Raw genomic sequence first — 24,888 nt, forward strand, 5'->3', positions numbered from 1 at the left:
TCTATTTAAATCTGGAGACCCAACAGATGTCGCTAATTACATCCCCATTGGCATCCTACCAATTTTATCCAAGGTGGTAGAGAAATGGGTGACTTACAGGTTGCAGCCCATCTTAGCCAGCGCCACGTGATGTTACACCCTATGCAATTTGGTTTTAGGCCCAACCACTCTACAGATACAGCAAACTGTTTTATACTTGAGTGCATTCAATCTGTGTCGGCCAGCCGTCGGCCTCGTCGGTACTGTCCGCTTAGTCTCCTGCTTGTTATCACTCTGCTTCTATGTATCTTCTGCCGAGACATCTCCACCCTATTGGTTTATGATCGACGAGCTCTTTTAAACCTAAGAGCCTTCAGCGAAACGCTTTCATCACATTGTTTGGGTGAGAAAGTGACAAGTCTCCCCCCGTTCTCCTGAATATCCCTGCTCACCTACGACGCCCTCCCTGTGCCTCCCTACGTTACAGGAGAAGGGGAAAACGAGGCGGTGTACACGTCAAAATCAAGGCCTCCCTGCTGGCCTCCTCGTCCAGGATCAACGTCGGTCCCCTCTATGATGGATGTTATCTCCCTGCAGCCAAACGCTCTTTGCTCCCCAGAGACCGCTGGCTCTGTGCTGTTCTTCCCGAGCCCCTGCCGCCACTCTCGGGACCGGGACTGTCTGCCGTCACCCCCTCGCCTAGCCCTGCTCCCCTTGGGTCGACGCGGGACCCCCCCCCCGCACCAGCGCTGTATTCCACGGGCCCGCAGGCCGAGCGGTGGTGTGTGTTTTGATGTCCTTCGGCGGCTGGAGCGCGCCCCACCGCCGGCTAGCCCAGAGCTAAACCTCCACTTAGCCCTGTTGAATGCTAGGTCGATGGCCAACAAAACGTTCATTATAAATGACTTCTTCACCTCCCGTGGCCTGGATTTCATGTTCATTACCGAGACGTAGCTCCAAGTTGGCGAGCTACTGCCGCTCTCCGAACTTCTCCCCCCCCCGAATGCACTTTCTTCAACACCCCTCGCCCCTCGGGCAGAGGGGGTGGAATAGCCTCGGTGTTCAAATCCACGTTCCACTGCCGCCTCTCACAGCCGGCAGCGAAGTACGCTAGCTTCGAAGTTCAATCTTTTGAACTAAACTTGTCATCCGTCGTGTTCTGCGCCGTCATATACCGCCCGCCTAAATACAACAAGGACTTTTTAAATGACTTCATGGACTTCCTCTCCGGACTGATGGTTAGATACGATCACATTCTCCTATGCGGCGATTTTAATATCCATGTGTGTTGCGAATCACATCCCCTGTCGCGAGATTTCCTAAATCTCATTGACTCTCTCAACCTCACCCAATCTGTCACAGCACCAACGCATGAAAAAGGACACACACTTGATCTCGTTCTGTCATTTGGACTATCTGTCAATATAATTGACATATGTGCTGCTGCTTTTTCTGACCACTCACCTATTGTTTTCTCCATTAAAATCCCCTGCTCTGCTATTTCCCCTCATGTACCTACAAAAAAATCCTGCACGTTTACCTCTGACACTGCTGCCCACTTTTCTGAAGCCTTCTCCAGCTCCCCAATATGTGTCTTAAATGCAAACAGTGTCCCAAATATCGATGACTATCTCTCCATGTTCAATGAGTCATGCACCGATATTTTAAATACTGTAGCACCTTTTAAAACTAAACGCATAAAACCCCTCCCCACACCCTGGCTAAATGAATCCACGCGTACTCTCAGATGTGCATGTAGACGTGCCGAGAGGAAGTGGAGGAAGGACAGGTTGCATGTCTCCCTCCAAATCCTACACAGCGCTCTGTCCATCTACCAAACGGCTGTCAAAACTGCAAAAACAGCTTACATTTCCAACTTAGTCATAGCAAATTCAAACAAACCCCAGGCCCTGTTCAAAGTCCTAAACTCCCTCACCAACCCCTGTGCCACCCCCTCTGTCATACCTTCGTTAGCTCTATGTGAAGGCTTCCAACACTTCTTCATCAGCAAAGTCTCTGACCTTAGATCTCTCTTAGATTAAATTGTACAGCAACGCTTGCCTTGTTTTAAAAGATGTTCACGGACTGGCTCCCCCACCACTGAGTCTGTATGTAGCCAGAAAGGACTATAGAAGACACACAAGGTCCTCATCCAAGGGGGACTGTGTGGTTCTGTTCAGGAAGAGTGCTTTTGGACAATCTGCATTCTCTGTTAGAGCCACACAGTACTGGAACACTATGCCTACACATATCCGGACCTGTAACACACTTGAACAATAATAAAAAAAATTATCTGGCTCAAAGAACATCAGAGCTGCACCCACAGCTAAATGTATTAACTGTGTGTGTATGCAATTCAGCTTTATTCTGTTTTACATGTGTATTTTTGTTAAAATGTGTATATTGTGACGATGCATTGTATTTTATGTAGGCCTATTTGATGTATGTTATGTGTGATAACCTTTTTTATCACTTTAGGTTGATGCCCTTTTTAACATCTTGTCCAGGGACTACAGATGAAATCTAGCCTTCTGGCTAATTCTGGCGTATTTACATTTTTAATGTTGATTAATAATATGCACTGTCCCTTTTGCAAATAAACTTAAACTTAAACTGGGTGAAACTGAGCTGAATGTTCGATTTAGGGTTAAACAACCAAATAGATACTCAAAGTTCACATACTTCCCTCACACTGTTAATCAGCTTTAGCGTAGCTTCCCTCTGCTCTTTGTCAGTATTTGGAACATAACCCATTGTTAATCTGAATATACATATCTTACACATCACTGTTTATAACTAGTACTAACATAAACCATGAACAACCTTTTACAAAAGGTTCCAGCCAATACATTCAGTCATGTTCTACCTGTTTACATCTGGATCACTGACTGGGCCTTTAAGTCGGCGTGTTTGCCTGACTTGCCGGCTCGGTAATTAAATCAACACGGTATCTTGTTATTCACCACAGGCTAAATGTTGTGAGCTCGCCTTTGAACTTTGCCGTTTTAATGGTTTTACAATTGAACCACAACACCCACCCAGCCTCCCTGACTGGCAGGTCCTGCGTGAATATAATAATAATAATAATAATAATAATAATAATAATAATAATAATAATAATAATAATAATAATAATAATAATAATAATAATAATAATAATAATAATATGGAGGCTGGCGAGGGAATAGTGTGTAAGAAATGTTGTAATGAACAAATACTGTATTAGTGTTTCACATGAATTCTCTGCTGTGAAAGGAACACAGATCTATGGGCTGGTTAGCGTTGAGCAGGTAAACGTGAGGCTGTTCCCTTCAGACTGGCTGCTGATGGGTCCTGTGTGTGAAGATGAGCTGTGATGCCTGTTCTGTTAGTAATAAACAAAGCAGCTATTAGTGTACAACAACATCTTTTATTTTAGCTTACTGTACCTGTCTGTCTTGTTGCCCTGTTACCCCCCCCACCCCTCTCCACATACCCCCCCCCACCCCTCTCCACATACCCCCCCACCCCTCTCCACATACCCCACCCACCCCTCTCCACATACCCCCCCACCCCTCTCCACATACCCCCCCACCCCTCTCCACATACCCCCCCACCCCTCTCCACATACCCCCCCCACCCCTCTCCACATACCCCCCCACCCCTCTCCACATACCCCCCCCACCCCTCTCCACATACCCCACCCACCCCTCTCCACATACCCCCCCCCACCCCTCTCCACATACCCCCCACCCCTCTCCACATACCCCCCCACCCCTCTCCACATACCCCACCCACCCCTCTCCACATACCCCCCCCCACCCCTCTCCACATACCCCCCACCCCTCTCCACATACCCCACCCACCCCTCTCCACATACCCCCCCACCCCTCTCCACATACCCCACCCACCCCTCTCCACATACCCCCCCACCCCTCTCCACATACCCCCCACCCCTCTCCACATACCCCCCACCCCTCTCCACATACCCCCCCCTCTCCACATACCCCCCACCCCTCTCCACATACCCCCCCCTCTCCACATACCCCCCACCCCTCTCCACATACCCCCCACCCCTCTCCACATACCCCCCCCTCTCTCCACATACCCCCCCTCTCCACATACCCCCCACCCCTCTCCACATACCCCCCCCTCTCCACATACCCCCCCCACCCCTCTCCACATACCACCCCCACCCCTCTCCATATACCCCCCCCCCTCTCTCCACATACCCCCCCCCCTCCACATACCCCCCCCCTCTCTCCACATACCCCCCCCCTCTCTCCACATACCCCCCCCCTCTCTCCACATACCCCCCCCCTCTCTCCACATACCCCCCCCCTCTCTCCACCTGCCACCCCCACCCCTCCACATACCCCCCCTCTCCACCTACCCCCCCACCCCTCTCTCCACATACCCCCCCTCTCTCCACATACCCCCCCCCTCTCTCCACCTACCACCCCCACCCCTCTCCACCTGCCACCCCCACCCCTCCACATACCCCCCCCCCCTCTCTCCACATACCCCCCCCCTCTCTCCACATACCCCCCCTCTCTCTCCACATACCCCCCCACCCCTCTCCACATACCCCCCCCCCCCTCTCTCCACATACCCCCCCCCTCTCTCCACATACCCCCCCCCTCTCTCCACATACCCCCCCTCTCTCTCCACATACCCCCCCTCTCTCCACATACCCCCCCACCCCTCTCCACATACCCCCCCACCCCTCTCCACATACCCCCCCACCGCTCTCCACATACCCCCCCCCCTCTCTCCACATACCCCCCCCTCTCTCCACATACCCCCCCCTCTCTCCACATACCCCCCCCCCTCTCTCCACATACCCCCCCCTCTCTCCACATACCCCCCCCTCTCTCCACATACCCCCCCACCGCTCTCCACATACCCCCCCCCCTCTCTCCACATACCCCCCCCTCTCTCCACATACCCCCCCCTCTCTCCACATACCCCCCCCCTCTCTCCACATACCCCCCCACCGCTCTCCACATACCCCCCCCCCTCTCTCCACATACCCCCCCCTCTCTCCACATACCCCCCCCTCTCTCCACATACCCCCCCCCCTCTCTCCACATACCCCCCCACCCCTCTCCACATACCCCCCCCCCCCTCTCACATACACCCCCCACCCCTCTCCACATACCCCCCCCTCTCTCCACATACCCCCCCACCCCTCTCCACATACCCCCCCCCCCTCTCCACATACCCCCCCCCCCTCTCCACATACCCCCCCACTCCTCTCCACATACCCCCCCCCCCTCTCCACATACCCCCCCACCGCTCTCCACATACCCCCCCCTCTCACATACCCCCCCCCCCCCCTCTCCACATACCCCCCCCTCTCACATACCCCCCCCCCCTCTCCACATACCCCCCCCCTCTCTCCACATACCCCCCCACTCCTCTCCACATACCCCCCCCCCCTCTCTCCACCTACCACCCCCACTCCTCTCCACCTACCCCCCCCCCCTCTCCACATACCCCCCCACTCCTCTCCACATACCCCCCCCCCTCTCTCCACCTACCACCCCCACTCCTCTCCACATACCCCCCCCCTCTCTCCACATACCCCCACTCCTCTCCACATCCCCCCCCCCCTCCACATACCCCACCCACCCCTCTCCACATACCCCCCCACCGCTCTCCACATACCCCCCCCTCTCCACATACCCCCCCACCCCTCTCCACATACCCCCCCCTCTCCACATACCCCCCCCCCTCTCCATATACCCCCCCCCCTCTCCACATACCCCCCCCCCCTCTCCACATACCCCCCCCCCTCTCCACATACCCCCCCCCCTCTCCACATACCCCCCCCCCTCTCCACATACCCCCCCCCCTCTCCACATACCCCCCCCCCTCTCCACATACCCCCCCCCCTCTCCACATACCCCCCCCCCTCTCCACATACCCCCCCTCTCCACATACCCCCCACTCCTCTCCACATACCCCCCCCCCCTCTCCACATACCCCCCACCCCTCTCCACATACCCCCCCACCCCTCTCCACGTACCCCCCCTCTCCACATACCCCCCCCCCCCTCTCCACATACCCCCCCCCCCTCTCCACATACCCCCCACCCCTCTCCACATACCCCCCACCCCTCTCCACGTACCCCCCCCCCTCTCCACATACCCCCCCCCCTCTCCACGTACCCCCCCTCTCCACTTACCCCCCCCTCTCCACCTACCACCCACCCCTCGCCACATACCCCCCCCACCCCTCTCCACTTACCCCCCCCCTCTCCACATACCACCCCCACCCCTCTCCACATACCCCCCCCACCCCTCTCCACTTACCCCCCCCTCTCCACATACCACCCCCACCCCTCTCCACCTACCACCCCCCCCCCCCCCGCTCCACTTACCTGAGCTGCTCTGCACACCAGTGAGAAGCACTGATAACGATCTGCATTTCCACAGAGAGGGATGTAGATTATATTTATACAAGGTCAGTCGGGGAAGGTGACATGTCAATGGATTGGTATTGACCTGTGTGTGTGTGTGTGTGTGCGTGTGCGTCTGTGTGTGTGCGTGTGCGTCCGTGTGTGTGTGTGTGTGTGCGTGCGTGTGCGTGCGTGTCTGAGGTGCCCGGTCGCGGCCCGCTGCACTTTACGAGCACCCGGGTCATTTGCATAATGCAAATAAGGACCGTGAGGTAATTAAACCACTGGTGTGGAAACGCAAAATAATTCCTCCATAACACCTCTGTAACTGTAAGTGTGTATGAATGAATGAATGAATGACTTTTATTTATATAGCACCCTTCACAGCACGAATGCATAGGGTGCTTTAAAGTTTACACTACAGCTTAGTATATAAAAACAAAAACAGAAATCAGAAATAAATGACAACAACAACAGACAGCAGTTAAAAACAGTGTAACCAGATAAAATAGTAGAATAAAATAATTTAGAAGCTGAGCCTACCCTGTTTGGTCCACTTTAAGTGGACCATGGTCCCTTTAGATCAATAGTCCGTTTAGTTTGTACAGGTGTGAACACAAACCGAACTATTTTGAGGACCAAACAACCGAACCATGGTCCTCTTGAAAAGTTGGGACTCGGTTTGTTTCAAGTTCAAGTTCTTTAATAGTTGTCATACAGAAGTACAGAATACTTTCATACAAAATGCTTCTTACTGTTACGCTCCAGAGACTGTGCTAGACAAGATAGTATCAAATAACATAATAACATAATATAGCATGAATTTAGAAGAAGAAAATGAGGTCACAGTGTTCGGTATAGACATATGTACAATGTTCTGAGTTACCATATAATATACAATACACAATACTATGCAGTGTACTAATGTACAGTACTATCTAGTGCAAAGCAGAAATGGGATGAGGTACAATTTTAGGTACAATTTACAGTAAGGTGTACGAGTTGTAGTGCAATCCTTCATCCATAAATATAAAGTGTGGGGAGTGGGTGCTACAGTGTGTTTGTTTAAAGTGGGTGTGTGCTATAAGTGTGTGTAGTGGGTGCTACAGTGTGTTTGTTTAAAGTGAGTGTGTGCGTGTGGATGTGTGTGCTATGTGTGTTTGGTGGTTGTTGTTGTGTAGTGTTCATTCATTGTTCGTTTAGCAGCCTGATGGCCTGGGGATAGAAGCTACTTCTGAGTCTTTCTGTGCTCGCCTTGAGACTCCTGTATCGCTTGCCTGACGGCAGCAGTTCAAAGAGGCAGTTGTTCGGGTGGCTCGAGTCCTTAATAATTCTCTTAGCCTTCCCCTTGCAACGCTTGTAGTAAATGTTCTGGAGGGTGGGGAGCCCCCCTCCAATTGTGCGTTCGGCTGAACGTGTCACTCTTTGTAGTCTGCTTTGGTCTTTTGCAGTGCTATTCCCAAACCAGGAGGTGATGTTGCCGGTCAAGATGCTCTCTATTGTACATGAGTAGAAGTTCTTAAGGATCTTCTGGCTGACTTGGAACTTCCTTAGGCGCCTGAGGAAGTAGAGGCGTTGTCGTGCCTTCTTCACCACACTGTTAATGTGTGTGGTCCATGTCAAGTCCTCGGATATGTAGGCTCCGAGGTACTTGAAGCTGTTGACTCTCTCAACCGGTGCCCCGTCGATGCTGAGGGGGCTGTAGTCCTTGACCCCCGACCTCCTGAAGTCCACAATCATCTCCTTTGTTTTGCTGACGTTCAGGGAGAGGCTGTTTTCCTGGCACCATCCCGCCAGGACCTTGACCTCTTCCAGGTAGGCCCTCTCGTCGTTGGCAGAGATCAGGCCCACCACCACTGTGTCGTCAGCAAATTTGACGATTGTATTGCTACTCCGCTGAGCCACACAGTCGTGTGTGTACAGGGAGTAGAGGAGGGGACTCAGAACACAGCCCTGGGGGGCCCCTATGTTGAGGGTGATGGATGAGGAGGTGCAGTTGCCTGCTCTCACCACCTGGGGTCTGCCAGTCAGGAAGTCCAAGACCCACTGGCAGAGGTCATAGCCCAAGCCCAGGTCCCTGAGCTTGGCTATGAGTATGGAGGGGACTATGGTATTGAATGCCGAGCTGTAGTCGATGAATAGCATTCTCACATAGTTCCCCTGCCTCTTGTCCAGGTGTGATGCTGCTGTGTGCAGCACATGGGATATGGCGTCCTCCGTGGACCTGTTGGGGCGGTATGCAAATTGCAGGGGGTCCATGTTGATGGGGAGGGAGGAGCAGATGTAGCCCTTTACTAGCTTCTCAAAGCACTTCATGGCTATGGAGGTGAGAGCTACAGGGCGGTAATCGTTGAGGCAAGCAGGCTTGGATTTTTTGGGTACAGGGATAATAGTGGACTTCTTCAGGCAGGTGGGGATGACAGCCTGTTCTAAGGACAGGTTAAATATGTCAGTGAATACTGGGGCCAGTTGGTCGGCACAGACTTTTAGGACGCGGCCGGGGATGCCGTCCGGACCTGCTGCCTTCCTGATATTCACTTTTTTAAAGGTCCGCCTCACCTCATGCTCTGTTACCCTGAACACTGCGCCTCCATCAGCAGCCGACCCCCCCCCCCCCCCATTGCCGAGGCTTGTGAGCTGGTGTTGTTATTACCAGCATCAAACCTCGCATAGAAGGTATTGAGGTCGTTTGCTAAGGAGATGTCACTGTTCAGTTTGAGGGAGGCGCCTTTGTAGTCTGTCATCGTTTTGAGCCCCTGCCACATAGCTCTAGAGTCAGCTTGTTCAAACTGGAGTTCAATTTTATCCCTGTAGCGCCGTTTGGCCTCTGACACTGTCCTCCTTACGTTGTGTCGCGCCACCTTGTGGTCATTCATGTTGCCTGCCACTAGGCCGTCATTGTATGCTTTGGTGCGCTCTCTCAGAGCTTCACGGACGGATTTGTCTACCCAGGGTTTTTGATTTGGGTAAACTTTCATTTTGGTAGTGGGGATTGTTTCTTTCACCCTAGTACAGACATAGTCCAGCACTGTCTCCGTGTAGGCATTAATGTTATCTGTGTCGCGGAACACAATCCAGTCTGTGTTGTGAAACACTGACCGGATCGTATCCTCTGACGTCACATCCCATTTCTGCACCTCTCGCGAGACTACGGGAGTACTTTTAATTCTTTGTCTGTACTTTGGTGTAAGGAAAATGGATGCGTGATCTGACTTGCCAAAGCCACTATCAGAATGAGCCTTGTAGCCACCTTTAAATTGCGTGTAACAGTGATCTAGGATGTTACCGCCTCTGGTGTTGCAAGTCACATGCTGATAGAAATCAGGCAATACCTTTCTCAGATTGGCGCTATTGAAATCTCCCAGTACTAAAATGGCAGCGTTAACGTTCGTCGCTTGTATACTATTTACCTCGTCGTGGAGTCTGGAGAGCGCAGCGTTGTTGTTGGCTTGCGGTGGAATATACACTCCGACCAGGACGATCGCCGTTAACTCCCTCGGGAGGAAGAAAGGACGACACTTGATGGTTATATATTCCAGTTCTGGGGAGCAGTGGTTGGATAATTCCTTCACGTTCGTTGGATCACTCCAATTTTTATTAAACATGAAGGCAATACCTCCTCCACGTTGTTTACCGGACTCTGATTGTGTCCGATCCTTCCTATGGATAAAGAAGTGATCCGCTGGTTGAATCGCGTGATCTGGAACCTCCGGTGTTAGCCATGTTTCGGTGAAGCAAAGGACATTGCAGTCCCTAACGTCTCTTTGATATTGAATCCTTGCTCGGATGTCATCCAGTTTATTGTCTATTGATTGTACATTGGCTAGCAATATACTGGGTAGTGGTGTCCTGTGCCGCCTGGTTCTCAGCCTGTTACGGACTCCAGCTCTCTTTCCTCGCCGTCTGGGTCCTTTGTCCCTGGGGGCGAGATCCGGTCCTGATGTCCTCAAGATCTCAACGGGCCATTGTTGCGGTTCAGAGAGCTGATCCAGAGAGTAATCCAGTCGGTAAGTTTCCCGTAATCCAATGTCTATTAGTGACTGACGGTCATACACATTAATTGCACCTACTGTTGGTACAGACAAAACTCTTAAAACTATAAATATTAACAAAAGTATGCACAGTCTCGACGGAGCGCACAGACAGGCAGCCGGACGTAGCGGCGCCATCTATCTTCAAAGTGGACCATGGTTCGTTTGCTGTTGGTGTGAACGCAAAACGAACTTTATATAGTATCTAATCTAGAGCAAATGAGTGACAGGCGCCTAGTGACAGCTTGCGCGCGGACAGTCTCTCTCTCTCTCTCTCTCTCTCTCTCTCTCTCTCTCTCTCTCTCTCTTTCTCTCTCTCTCTCTCTCTCTCTCTCTCTCTCTCTCTCTCTCTCTGTACTCTCTAGTCGACTTGCGCCGCGCTCGTAATGACAGTATCTCTCTCATTGCGCTGTCGGCAACTGTTTATGTTTGTGAGTGCTATATAGAGTCCAATAGAATTGGCGACTGTATGTCCTTTGTTTACAAATTAGATCCGCACCAAAAAGGGTAGTGTGAACGCAGACCAAAATCAAACAATGTATCATTTTCACATTTGGTCCACCAGAAAGTCCGGACTATCTTTCAGGTGTGAACACGCCCTTAGTCTCTCTGCTCTTGTTGCATGTATATGGAGGCGCTTGCCTGACCACAGCAGCTTGAACAGGCTGTTGTTGGGGGGTGAGGGTCTTTCATTATTCTGCAGGCTCTGGATTTGCACCTCTTGTTGTATAAGTCCTGCAGGGGTGGTAGTGCAATACCCGTAGTACGCTCTGCTGAGCGCACCACTCTCAAAAGTACAATCCATGCTGCACAATAAGGGCAGCAAATTAGACCCAGGCAACTACCGCCCTGTTTCTATTCTTACCTCCATCTCGAATGTCATGGCTTCAGAACATCCCACTCCACTGACTAGGGGTGTAACGGTACGTGTATTCGTCCCGCAAATTTACGGTACGGCCGTCACGGTGCGGTACGCGCAGCCATACGAAGAATACGCCTCACAGCGCAAACACACCAGTCGCGCATGCATGCACTCGCGGGTTCCGTGTCCGTGTGAGAACAGCGCGCGTGGCCGGACACACCGAGTCAGACTTCAGAGCGGGCGAAAGTGCACGGAGGAGAAAGGCACATTTACATTGGAACAGCTGCAGGGTCATTACAGTTTTACAGTTTTCTTTTGTTTTCTTGTTTGCCCAATAATGTCAACCAATGGAAAGACACACGTCGCCAACAAACACACCAACATTCTCCCCCGCCGGACTCACAGGCACAGCTGATCAAATAAAAAAAATAAACATACTTTTCCGGACTGATCATCTGAGCTCCTCTCCAGTTGAACTGCTACTGTGTTTAAATCCAAATAATCCTCTGCCATTGTTGTAACATGTCATCTGTTCTCTAGTATTCAGTCTGGTCGTGAAGTTAAATTCTCTCTGGAAGTGATACTGAAACTTACAAGGATAAGTTGTTAAAGGGGCAGTAGGCAAGTGGATGCCTGAACACAGAATGACACCAGTATCACTGACTACCACGGCAAGCCTATAGAACATTTTTATATTTAATAATAATAATTATTATCATAAATATATAAGAATAATTATAAATTATAAAAACAATTAAATTGTAAATAAATTAAAAAATATATATATATGTTGTACCGAACCGTGACCCCAATACCGAGGTACATACAAAACCGTGGCTTCTGTGTACCGTTACACCCCTACCACTGACGCATGCCTTCTCTGTTTGAACGACTACATCAAACAAGAGGTGGACGCGGGAAAATACTGCGGCATGGTCATGGTCCATACTCATAGCCAAGCTCAGGGACACAGTGGTGGTGGGCCTGATCTCTGCCAACGACGAGAGGGCCTACCTGGAAGAGGTCAAGGTCCTGGCGGGATGGCTCCCTGAACGTCAGCAAAACAAAGGAGATGATTGTGGACTTCAGGAGGTCGGGGGTCAAGGACTACAGCCCCCTCAGCATCGACGGGGCACCGGTTGAGAGAGTCAACAGCTTTAAGTACCTCGGAGCCTACATATCCGAGGACTTGACATGGACCACACACATTGACAGTGTTGTGAAGAAGGCATGACAACGCCTCTACTTCCTCAGGCGACTAAGGAAGTTCCAAGTCAGTCAGAAGATCCTTAAGAACTTCTACTCATGTACAATAGAGAGCATCTTGACTGGCAACATCACCTCCTGGTTTGGGAATAGCACTGCACAAGACCGAAGCAGACTACAAAGAGTGACACGTTCAGCCGAACGCACAATTGGAGGGGGGCTCCCCACCCTCCAGAACATTTACAACAAGCGTTGCAGGGGCAAGGCTAAGAGAATCATTAAAGACTCCAGTCACCCGAACAACTGCCTCTTTGAACTGCTGCGGTCAGGCAAGCGATACCGGAGTCTCAAGGCGAGCACAGAAAGACTCAGAAGAAGCTTCTATCCCCAGGCCATCAGGCTGCTAAACGAACAATGAACACTACACAACAACAACCATCAAACGCACATAGCACACACATCCACACGCACGCACACACTCACTTTAAACAAACACACTGTAGCACCCACTCCACACACTTTATAGCACACACCCACTTTAAACAAACACACTGTAGCACCCACTCCCCACACTTTATATTTATTGATGAAGGATTGCACTACAACTCGTACACCTTACTGTAAATTGTACCTAAATTGTACCTCATCCCATTTCTGCTTTGCACTATATAGTACTGTACATTAGTACACTGCATAGTATTGTATATTATATGGTAACTCAGTTACGTCTATTCTGCATCGAACATTGTACATATGTCTATACTGAACACTGTGACCTCATTTTCTACTTCTAAATTACATGCTATACTATGTTATTTGATACTATCTTGTCTAGCACAGTCTCTGGAGCGTAACAGTAAGAAGCATTTTGTATGAAAGTATTCTGTACTTCTGTATGACAACTATTAAAGAAACTTGAAACTTGACCTACAAAAGGTCTTCGACACTGTCAATCACTCAATTCTGATTGACAAGCTAAAAGCAATTGGTTTTGATAGTCTATCAGTGAGCTGGATGCAATCATACCTGGAGGGGAGAGAACAGATGGTGGAGGTAAACGGTACTCTATCCCCCCCCCTCACAGTGAACTGTGGTGTTCCACAAGGAAGCATACTAGGACCGCTACTGTTCCTAATTTATGCAAATGAGTATGACATGTCGTCAGCTTGTGACTGCAACTTGTTCCTGTTCGCGGATGACTCAGCCCTGCTGGTCTCTGACAAGAACAAGTTACAGGTTGAAAAAACCTTCAGCTCGGAACTAGGCAAAATCTGCACCTGGCTCGCTGACAACAAACTATCATTACACCTGGGTAAAACAGAGTCCATTCTCTTTGGTTCAAATAACAAACTCAGCAAGACCGAGGGCTTGTCTGTTACAGTGGGTAACAATATTGTCACAAGGAAAGATGAAATTACATACCTGGGTTCCATCCTAGAGGAAAATCTTTCCTGTGACAAAATGGCATCCAATGTAATAAAAAAAGTCAACCAACGAACTAGATTCTTGTACCGGATCTCCTCTCTGGTAAATAAGAATACACTGAAGACTTTGGCAGGAGCACTCATTCAAGGGTACTACGACTATGCTTGCACCTCATGGTACCAAAGCACCTCAAAGGCGCTAAAAACAAGATTACAAACATCACAAAACAAACTGGTCAGACTACTACTTGACCTGACTCCTAGAACCCACCTCACCCCTGCCCACTTTGACTACCTAGGATGGCTTAGAGTAGACGACAGAGTACAGCAACTTGCAATGGGCCTAGTCTACAAGATACACTACACCACACAGGTACCCATGTACATGTCGAAATACTTCCCAAAGGTCAGTGAATACCACGCCCACAACAGCAGAGGGAGTTCCACAAATCATGTGCAACCCAGATTCGGCACAAACAAGGGACTAAACACATTTCGCAATTATGCCACATCAATGTGGAACGCCCTACCCAAAGCTGTAAAAAGATGTGAATCCCTACCCACATTCAAAACCGCTCTCAAAGAGCACCTACGGGAGGCTGCAATTCGAAACTGGCCACCGTAAAGGTCCAACCCCCCCCCCAAATAGACAGTCTCCTCCCCACTGTATATATATATTTTCTCCCCACCGTATGAATATTTTTTCTCCCACCCACCCCCTCCTAATGTACAGTCTCCTCCGCACCGTATGTATATAATCTCTGTTAGGATCTCTGGGTAACAGTACTGTATATTTGCATATCATATATGTCACAAATGTAACAGTACTATATACCTGTATGCCATACATGTCATGATGTCATGTATGTTGTGTATGTCATAAATGTCACTATGAATTGAAAATGGGGGTACCTGATGTAAATGTAGCCGGTACAACACTGTACCTGCCAATACTTCGACCATGCCTTGAGTGGGAGTCGAACCCCGGGCGTCCGCACCGGGGCCAGCAACACAGACCGCTGTGCCAAGAAAGGATATCCTCTCTAAGCGCTCAGTCTGGATGCCTCAGGGGAGTGAGTTTTACTTCTATGTACCGTAGTCACACTATCGCGGTACATATCCGTTACATTCCCCCCCCTAAACTCACACCACTCAGGCATCCGGGTCAAACGGCACCAATGTAGCCGGTCTGCAGCCGACTCCTCTGTCGAACATGCATGTGAAGTAAACACAGGCTCATGATCCTGATCATTCATTTACCTGTGGTTCAAAACAGATAAACACAATTATCTTTTGTCCACAGGATGGCGCCAAACAGCTTGCAGGCTCCTCAACACCCAGTGGTGACTGCCATTTTTAATCAAGCATTGAAATAAAACATTTATAATAAAACAATACAATAAACCAATACAAAATAAACAATATGGGTCATTCATTTACCTGTGGTTCAAAACAGATAAACACAATTATCTTTTGTCCACAGGATGGCGCCAAACAGCTCGCAGGCTGCAATGAGGGAAATATGTCACACTGTCAGGTCGAGGCCTACACAACTCTCAGACCATAATACTAGCCTAATCAACATGTGTTCTTACAAAAGTTCGTTACCACGGCTAAATTCCTCCACAACAAGTGCACAACTGCTCATCCTTAACATAGATACTATTATGCTCGATATGATCAATTACGCTATCGAACAAGGGGAGTTCTCAAGAGATGTCAACATGGCGTTGATTTCTTTACTTCTCAAGAAGGATAAAGATCCCAATGATTGTGGTAGCTATAGGTCCTTGAGTCTTCTCGGGCCGATCTAAAAGTGTTTGCCAAGGTGCTGGCCCGCCGCCTGCAGAGATTTATGACGGTATTGGTACACTGCGATCAGACTGGTTTTATCCCGGGGCGCCTGGCTGCAGATAATCTTAGGAGGCTGTTGCATGTATTCGATAACAGTAAAGACAATACAGCTCCATCCACAGTTCTGTCTTTGGATGCCATGAAGGCGTTTGACAGACTAGAGTGGTCATACCTGTGGAAGGTACTTGAGGTTATGGGTCTTGGAAAGAGTTTTATTCATATGATTAAAGTCCTGTATGCCTCGCCGTCGGCAATGATACTGACAGGCAAAAACTGTTCCACACTTTTTCCAGTCTCCAGATCTTCTAGACAGGGTTGTCCTCTGAGCCCAGGACTATTCGCGATTTCCCTCGAACCATTGGCCCAATTTATTAGGCAATCGGAGGACATCGTCCCCATAATGATCAATAATACACCACACAAAATTGCTCTCTATGCGGATGACCTACTGATTTTTATAGACGACCCTTCCCGGTCGGCCACAAAATTACTGGGAATAATCGACGACTTTGGTAAATTGTCAGGCTTTAAGATTAACTGGAACAAATCAGCCTGCCTACCTCTTAATGAGCTGGCCAAGGCGGTGCGACTACCAGCTGATATCCCCATAGTGGAACATTTTAAATACTTAGGCATAGAGATATTCCCCACGCTGAGTCAAACTACTAAGTACAACTTCACGGGTACTTATGATAAAATACGCCAGGATCTAGACAGATGGTCGTCCCTTCCTAACTCCTTACAAGCCCGGGCTTCCATAATCAAAATGAACGTCCTGCCTAGGATAAATTTTGTTAGCTCAATGCTCCCCCTGCCCCCTCCAATAGACCACTGGCGCAAGGTACAATCGATGGTATCTAAGTTTATCTGGAATAACAAACGCCCGAGAATCAAAAGAGCTACTACTCAACGTAGGAAACAAGATGGGGGCCTCGCAATCCCTGATTTTAAGCTTTATTTCTGGTCCTTTTCACTGAGACCTCTGATGTGCTGGCTAGACCCTGTAGATGCTGTATCTTGGCGCTCCTTAGAAGCGGCGGCGGTCTCACCGCTAAGATTGCAGGATGTAGTGTACTCCACTGTCCCTATTTCGAAATGCCGACTGAGGTATGGACCGATCATAACTCACGTGATCCAAACGTGGCGTAATGTACAGAAGTCGTGTGGGGTTAAATGCCCATGGCACCTGGACTCTCCAATTTTTAATAACCAGCAATTACTTGTTGGGCACAAGCCGGTTAATATTCCTCAATGGCAAAGGAGGGGAGTTCATACTCTGGAGGATATTTATGATAAGAACGGCCTCCGTGCGTTTCAGGACTTAAGAGAATTTTATGATCTTCCCGGCGAGTCCTTCTTTCTTTACCTTCAACTAAGGTCAGCGCTGAGGGCGCATGGCGTACCGTGGGCTCAAGCTTTGCACCCACACCCCTTCCTCAGGCTCATAGTGGACAGGACGACCTCCAGAGGGTTTGTCTCAGACTTTTATACGCTCTTAATTCAATCCACGTATAAAAATGTATCATTGGATACAATCTGGCGTGTGGATATCCCGGAGTTGGACCCCGAGTTTGACTGGGATGATGTTTGGGCAAATGTGGCATTGTCTTCCCGCAACCCCAATCACCAGCTAATTAATTTTAATTATATTCATAGGACCTATCTTACACCTAGGAACCTATTTGCTATGGGACTGATAACCGACTCTCGGTGCACTTTGTGCTCTCAAAAGGCCACTGGCACTTATATGCATATGTATTGGGATTGCCCACCAGTGGCCCGCTTCTGGAGGTCAATAGCGGACAAACTTTCAGATCTGTGTGGCTTAACTATCCCAGTCACAGCTGTTACGCTACTCCTGAACGATATAACAACACTACCCGCGTCCGTACAACTGAAAAGGGTTGTCCTAGCGGGCATCACAGCAGCGAAGAAGCTAATGGCAATGAGATGGAAGGAGCCTGAGAAGCTCACAGTGATTAACTGGTCCCTAACACTGTTGGATGTGATTTATCTTGAGATATCCACGGCGCGGGTGATTGGGGTGGGACAGGCTGGGATTGACCTGTGGTTCGCTGTGGCTGAGAAGGTCAGGACCGCCGTGTGCGGCTGAGCGGGGTGGGGGTGCTTGTTCGGGGGGGTCCGGCGGTCTAGTGGGAGGGGGAGGAGGAAATGTCTTGTCTGTCTTGTCTTTTGTGATGTCTTGAATTTAACTGGGGATTTTATTGGGGGGCAGCTATTTAGCTATTTCTTCACTATTTGGTAATTTATTAGATAGTACCCCTTGAATTTAAAATTTAAAAAGGTTGAACTCTGTTTTCTTTTCTTTTTGTCTTTATAATTTATAAATTGTTATTTCTGTATTATTATTGTTTTTGTTATTTTCCTGTGAAGTTCTGTGTATTGTGATTGTGATTGATGTGTTGTCTTGTTTCATGTAAATAATAATAATAAAAAAAAAACATAGATACTATTATATACAAATGGTTCATAGCCCGAAACCTTATTTACAACATTTAAACCATCATAACGTTCTTTTAGACCAGAAATATATTTACAGACAGTGAGTAGACATCTTACCTCCTCAACACCCAGTAGTGACTGCAGCGTGAGGAGGGACGGTCGAAAGGAAATACGTCACTTCGGGAGGAAGTGACAACGGTGTCGATTTCAAAATAAAAGACTTAGCTCCCAAAAGTGCAATAAAACAAAACGAAATCAATGAAATAAAACCAAAGCAATAAAATTAAATAAAACGTGAGGGATTATTTGTGGAATACATAACAGTATATTATATATACCTGCTACATAAACAAGACAAACGTCTTTCTCTGGTCTGCATCCCCTTAACACATTGGTCGCCAAAATCGCTTTTCAGCGTTATTGCCCGCTATGCGTTGACCGCCAACATCGCTGTACAGCGTTTTTGAGATCAATATAAAAAAAATTCGCCATGGCATTCATAATTCGTCCACACAACCCCCGATGCCCTAGCGGGACCCTAGATGGGACTGCAACGGCTCAATACCGCCGCCTGGTGGCTGATCGGGCGTGTTACACTCTAGCAAAAACCGGAAGTGTCATTGGTGCATCGCGGAAATTCCTCTGGCAGTCACATCTCGCTACGGGACTCCTGACAGACACTATAGTACATATGGATCGCTTTCTAAACTTAATAATCGATATGATTTCGGCGTTTATTGCGCCATACCGGAAATGGACCTAGGCGATCGGCGTCGAATAATTGGGATCTTTCACCGCCAGTCTCATCGGCCCGCGGTAAGAGAACAGTAACGTAATTTTCAGCCCGATTGTGCGTTTCCTTGTTTGTAATCAGTCTGATCAATATATCCACCCATAGTAAATAAAGCCATTACTGATGATCAAGGAATTATAAACGACCCCCCCCCTTTCCTCCATGCATGATGAAGCATAATGTATACCGATCATATACATTTGAATTTTTTAATATAGCGTGTATGGGAAAGAAACGGCAATCGATAATCTATCAAATGCGTTTGGGCCTATAACTAGCGTTTTTGGAATTACAGCAGAAAAGTTAAAAATGAAAAACATACTTATATTCTCGAAGGTATTAACACAACAATGTATGAATGAAAAAGTATAACGTTCCCACATCCTGAACGATAGATAATCGATGTTGAATGGGCCATAGTAATGTCAATATAGCAATACAATTTAAAAAGTTATAGCCCTGCAAAGAAGGTAAACATCTCCATAGGCTTTTAACGGTGGCAGAGAGGGGTATGAGATGGGCACAACCCCCGGCGGTCAATGTGTTAACAATTGTGTGTATTGAGCCGTACTGTATTGTACCCATTCTGCAATATGTTAAATAAAGTTTTCATTAATTCATCCCTCATACGAGCTCTGGATAGTTACAATCCAGCTACGATCCAGTGTCTGTACAGGCTGTCTGAGGCTCACTGAAATCTATGTACTTTGTGTATTCTAGATTTGTGGACTCAGCCTCAGTACCAGCTGGGTAAGGAGGTTCCTGATGCTCCTCAGCTCTTGGCTGCAGGGCTTGATAATGATATGAGAGGGGGTCACTTTGTTTTAGGTGTGTCCAAAATGTAATTGTTCTTTTTTGTATTTTTAGTATTAGTGGGTAACAGCCTAATTCTGCCCTGCATGCATTGTTTGTAGTTTTCCTCTGGACATGTAGGATAATCTTACAGAACTCTGCATGCAGGGTCTCAATGGGGTGTTTGTCCCATTGGGTAAAGTCTTGTTTTGTAAGTGGACCCCACACCTCACTGCCATAGAGTGCAATTGGTTCAATAACACATTCAATTAATTTTAACCAAATTTGAATTGGTATTTCTGTTTGTATATTTATGGCATAGAAAGCCTGGCGTGCTTTCCCTCTCAGCTCATTGACTGCTTGATTAAATTATCCAGTTGAACTTAGCTTTAGTCCTAAATAGGTGTAGTGTGTGCAGTACTCTACATGTTTTGCACCAATTGAGAACTTTGATAGAACCGATTTTATCCTCACTCCACTGGCTCCCGTGCACTTTAGGATTCATTGAAAAATGATTTTATTTGCTTTTAAAGCTCTTCATGACCTCGCCCCACCCTACCCTCTCTGAGCTGTTGCAGGTCTATGCACCTTCTCGCTCTGTCAGGTCAGCTGACCAGCTGCTCCTAGTAGTGCCTACAACTAGGCGTAAGCTCAGGGGGGACCGTGCTTTCTCCGTTGTCGCCCCCAAAATGTGGAACGAGCTGCCGCTGCAGATTAGGCCTCATCACTGCCCCGCTTCAAAGGCCTCCTTAAGACCCACCTTTTCTCTCTGGCTTTCGACACCATGTAGCTTGTTGATTTTATGATCTTATTGTCTTACTGTGTTGTTGTTGTATCGTTTTGTTACTGTGTCCTTTGCTTTAATCTTTTTTTTAAGTACTCTGATCTATTTACATTTGTATTGCTGCCTATGTTTACTTTTTTTTCTCTCTTTTTTGGTACTCTTGTTTTTTTTTTATCTATTTTTAGTGCTGCTTATAGTTTTTAATATGCTCCCTCTGTACAGCACTTTGTGCCCCTGTGGCTGTTAAAGCGCTTTATAAATAAAGTTGGATTGGATTGGATTGGATAGAACGTCCTGTGATCTGGATCTTTTTGGAAAATCATTATTTTGGTCTTTATGGGGTTTACTGCCAGGGCCCAGGTCTGACAGTCATGCTCCAGCAGGTCCAGGCTCTGCTGTGGGGGAAGTCTGGTCTTCATAATGCTACAGAACACCTTCCCCAGGTTACTGTCCACACAGACGCTATGGGCGACAGTGGCTCAGGAGGTAGAGCGGTCGTCTGGTAGTCGGAAGGTTCACGGTTCGATTCCCGCTCCTCCCAGGCAGCGTGTCGAAGTGTCCTTGAGCAAGACACTTAACCACTAATTGCTCCCGATCAGCAGGTTGGCACCTTGTCTGTGGGTGAACAGGTGAATGTGAGGAACAAATTGTAAAGCGCTCTCTCTCTCTCTCTCTCTCTCTCCCTCTCTCTCTCTCTCTCTCTCTCTCCCTCTCTCTCTCTCTCTCTCTCTCTCCCTCTCTCTCTGCTCTCTCTCTCCCTCTCCCCCTCTCTCTCTCTCTCTCTCTCTCTCTCTCTCTCTCTCTCTCTCTCTCACCTCTCTCTCTCTCTCTCTCTCTCTCTCTCTCTCTCTCTCTCTCCCTCTGTCTCTCCCTCTGTCTCTCCTCTCTCTCTCTGTCTCTCTCTCTCTCCCTCTCTCCCTCCCTCTCTCCCTCTCTCTCTCTCTCTCTCTCTCTCTCTCTCTCTCTCTCTCCCTCTCCCTCTCCCTCTCCCTCTCTCTCTCTCTCTCTCTCTCTCTCTCTCTCTCTCTCTCTCTCTCTCTCTCTCTCTCTCTCTCTCTCTCTCTCTCTCTCTCTCTCTCTCTCTCTCTCCCCCCCCCCTAGGCAGTGTTATCCTGATCCCCATCCTGTCCATGGGGTCCAGTTAATGAGAGTTGGTAAACTGCAGCACTACCTGGGACAGATACAACACGCCATGGACACACTCACACAGGTAGAGAGTGCGTGTGCGTTTGTGGGTGATTTTGTGTGTAGTGGCGTGTGTGTCCTCCCTTTTAGTGTGTGTGTGTGTGTGTGTGTGTGTGTGTGTGTGTGTGTGTGTGTGTGTGTGTAATTTGAACTGAAACTTCTGATCCACTCCTTCCCAGGCTTATGACATCATCAAAGTCACCCACGGCAACGATCACCCCTTGACCTCAGAGCTTGTGCAGAAGATGGAGGAGTGCCGCGCTGAGATGGATCGCCCCTAGCAACCTGCCCCCCTGCCCCTAGCAACCTGCCCCTGGCAACCTGCCCCTAGCAACCTGCCCCTAGCAACCTGCCCCTAGCAACCTGCCCCTGGCAACCTGCCCCTAGCAACCTGCCCCTAGCAACCTGCCCCTGGCAACCTGCCCCTAGCAACCTGCCCCTGGCAACCTGCCCCTAGCAACCTGCCCCTGGCAACCTGCCCCTGGCAACCTGCCCCTAGCAACCTGCCCCTGGCAACCTGCCCCTAGCAACCTGCCTCTGGCAACCTGCCCCTAGCAACCTGCCCCTAGCAACCTGCTAGAAAGCACCCTATGGTATTTAGAAATGTAACAGTATAAGGACCAGGCGTTCTATAAATGTAACACAAGAATATTCTTCCCTGTCGCGCACTCATGCTCTCCCTCCCGCATCCAATCGCCCTTTCGCGGTGCCCAAGTGATGGTATAATGTTCCTCTTTTCCATAAAAAAGTCAAGATTCCACGCAAGAGACATTTTGGTTATTTCAGAGAATAGAAGGACGTTGAGAAAGTCAAGTCTGCAGCACGCAAGAGTCATTTTGGTTATTTCAGAGAAAAGAAGGACGTTGATCCTACCATGTTCACGGTTGTATGGTGTCATTGGAACTTGTCAAGCTCTTCCACATTTCTGATGACCAAAACGTTTGCGTTGTCTGGCGTGCCGTTTAATTTGATGAAGATCTTGCAGTTTGAGGTCCACGTTGATTGGATCTTCTTTTGGTAGCGGAGTAGACGGGCCTTTCTTGCGATGTCACCATTCTTTTTTGTGAGGTGTTCATTTAGATACACGCTCGTTCCCTGTAGTTTTTGCGTCCTTGTTTTAGCAGGGCTATTTTAGCTTTTCGGTTGATGAAACGGATTATTACTGCAGGTGTATTCGTTTTGAGGCTGCGAGGTAATGGGTGGCAAGCCTCCACACTATTGGTATCCAGAGTGATTCCTTTAGTTAGGAGGAATTCCGCCACCTGTTCCTCTGCAGAAACGTACTCCTGAGTGCTGTGTTCCCCTCCTTCCCCACCTTTCACCGCCTGTGAGTACGACCGGGGTTTAATGTCCAGGCCGGAGATAATGATGTCATTCATTCTCGAGTATTGCTCGAGGTCGGCAACTCTGTTTTCCAGCTGGTCGATTACTTTATCCTTTTCAGCGTTTTGCGTTTTGAGGGCCTTCACTTCCTCGACCAAACCCAGGATTTCTTTCTGCTGTTGCTTAATTTCGCCAATGTCTTTTGCGAGGAATTCGAGCGTGTATTTGAGTTCCTCGATGTCGTCCCCCATGTTTTTTTTAGGAGGCATTTTTCCAAATTCAAGTTGCCCCTGTCACTGTCACTCGTCCTCTGACAGCTGTCAGGTACTGTTACATTTCTAAATACCATAGGTCATTTTTACTCAATGATATGTGAAAAGAATTTCCCTTATTATGGGTTTCTTTGGCTTGAGTGATGATGATGATGATGGAGATCATGTCCATCGCTGCTGTCTTGATGGTGGAAATATCACCTGCAAGCAATATGACCCTGAGCATCTCGATTGTTTCAATACCGAAAACACCCTTTCACTATTGCACCTCAATATTAGAAGCCATAAACCATAAACACCATACTGACCTTGTATCATTACTTTCTATTTCTGGCTGTAAATTTGATATAATTGGTTGCAGTGAAACTTGGCTAAATGACAGGTCGTTCACCGATATCCTCAATCTTGATGGCTATAATTTCTTCCATAAAAACAGAATTGGGAAAATAGGTGGAGGAGTGTGTCTTTACGTGAATACCAGTCTACAAGCAAATGTTTGTGACATGGTTGACTTTGATGACGGCTCTGATTCTCTCTTCATTGATATAAATGGAAAAAATGGAAAGAACTTCACCGTTGGAGTAATATCGCCCCCCAGACACAAACTTGGATGTCTTTAGGAACAAGTTAGAGGAAACCCTTCATTCATTAAACATAAAAAACAACAACTGTATTCTAATGGGAGATTTTAACATAGACATCTCCAAGGATGATTCTATAAAAGATTATTTCATTAATACACTGCACTCTTCCTCCTTCTTCACAACTATAAACATATTCACTAGAATAACACACTCATCCAAGTCTACCATTGATAACATCATCACCAACATCCAAAACACCAAGCTGGAGTCGGGAGTGATCCTAACTGACATAACTGATCACTTCCCTGTCATGTTGTCTCTAAATCTTGCCAGTGAACTTGCACCCCCTCCTTGTAAGACAACAATTAAAGTAATAAATGACAGAACCCTGCAGCAACTATATGGAAGCCTGGAGACCAAAGGGTGGAAAAATGTATATGATGCCTGTGATCCTGATACTGCATATAATGACTCCATCCATAACACCATTCCCGAGAAGACTGTCATGAAAAAATAAACTCTACAAACATTATCTTAAGAAGCCTAGTATAAATAATAGAAACAAATACAATCTATATAGAAATAAACTCACTCATCTAATAAGGAAAAGCAAATGTGATCATTATACTGATCAGGTAATAGCATCTCAGGGTGATTCAAAAAGGACATGGTCAGTTCTAAATAAAGTACTAAACAGGGACAAAAAAGCCTCAGTGCTCCCTGACCCTGCAAACATGTCTCAGCAGGATCTCTCTGATAAATTCAATACCTACTTTGCATCCATTGGTGAAGACCTGGCGAATAAAATTAGCCATCCCGGGGGTGTGTCTTTTAAACAGTATTTATCAGGTAACTATATTAACTCTTTTTTCATGAAACCAACTGACCATGATGAACTATTCAACATGATCATGAAGATGAAGGACACTCGCACAGCCGGTGCTGATGGAATAT

The 24,888-nt window shown here is 48.0% G+C and overlaps 1 protein-coding gene across 1 annotated transcript in view; it reads left to right on the plus strand.

Moving 5' to 3' along the window:
* The window catches only part of LOC311247270 (histone-lysine N-methyltransferase SMYD3-like), a gene marked incomplete at its 5' end in the record, with an annotated part of 66,638 nt that extends 44,591 nt beyond the window's left edge, over positions 1-22,047 (plus strand). Inside the window, 2 exon segments of the mRNA XM_084337630.1 lie at positions 21,672-21,780; positions 21,935-22,047. Of these exon segments, the coding sequence (XP_084193756.1) occupies positions 21,672-21,780; positions 21,935-22,036 (211 nt within the window).
* Between the last annotated feature and the right edge of the window lie 2,841 nt (positions 22,048-24,888).

The sequence above is a fragment of the Notolepis coatsorum genome (genome assembly GCF_963971535.1).
Source record: "Notolepis coatsorum genome assembly, chromosome: 20".
Classification (NCBI taxonomy): domain Eukaryota; kingdom Metazoa; phylum Chordata; class Actinopteri; order Aulopiformes; family Paralepididae; genus Notolepis; species Notolepis coatsorum.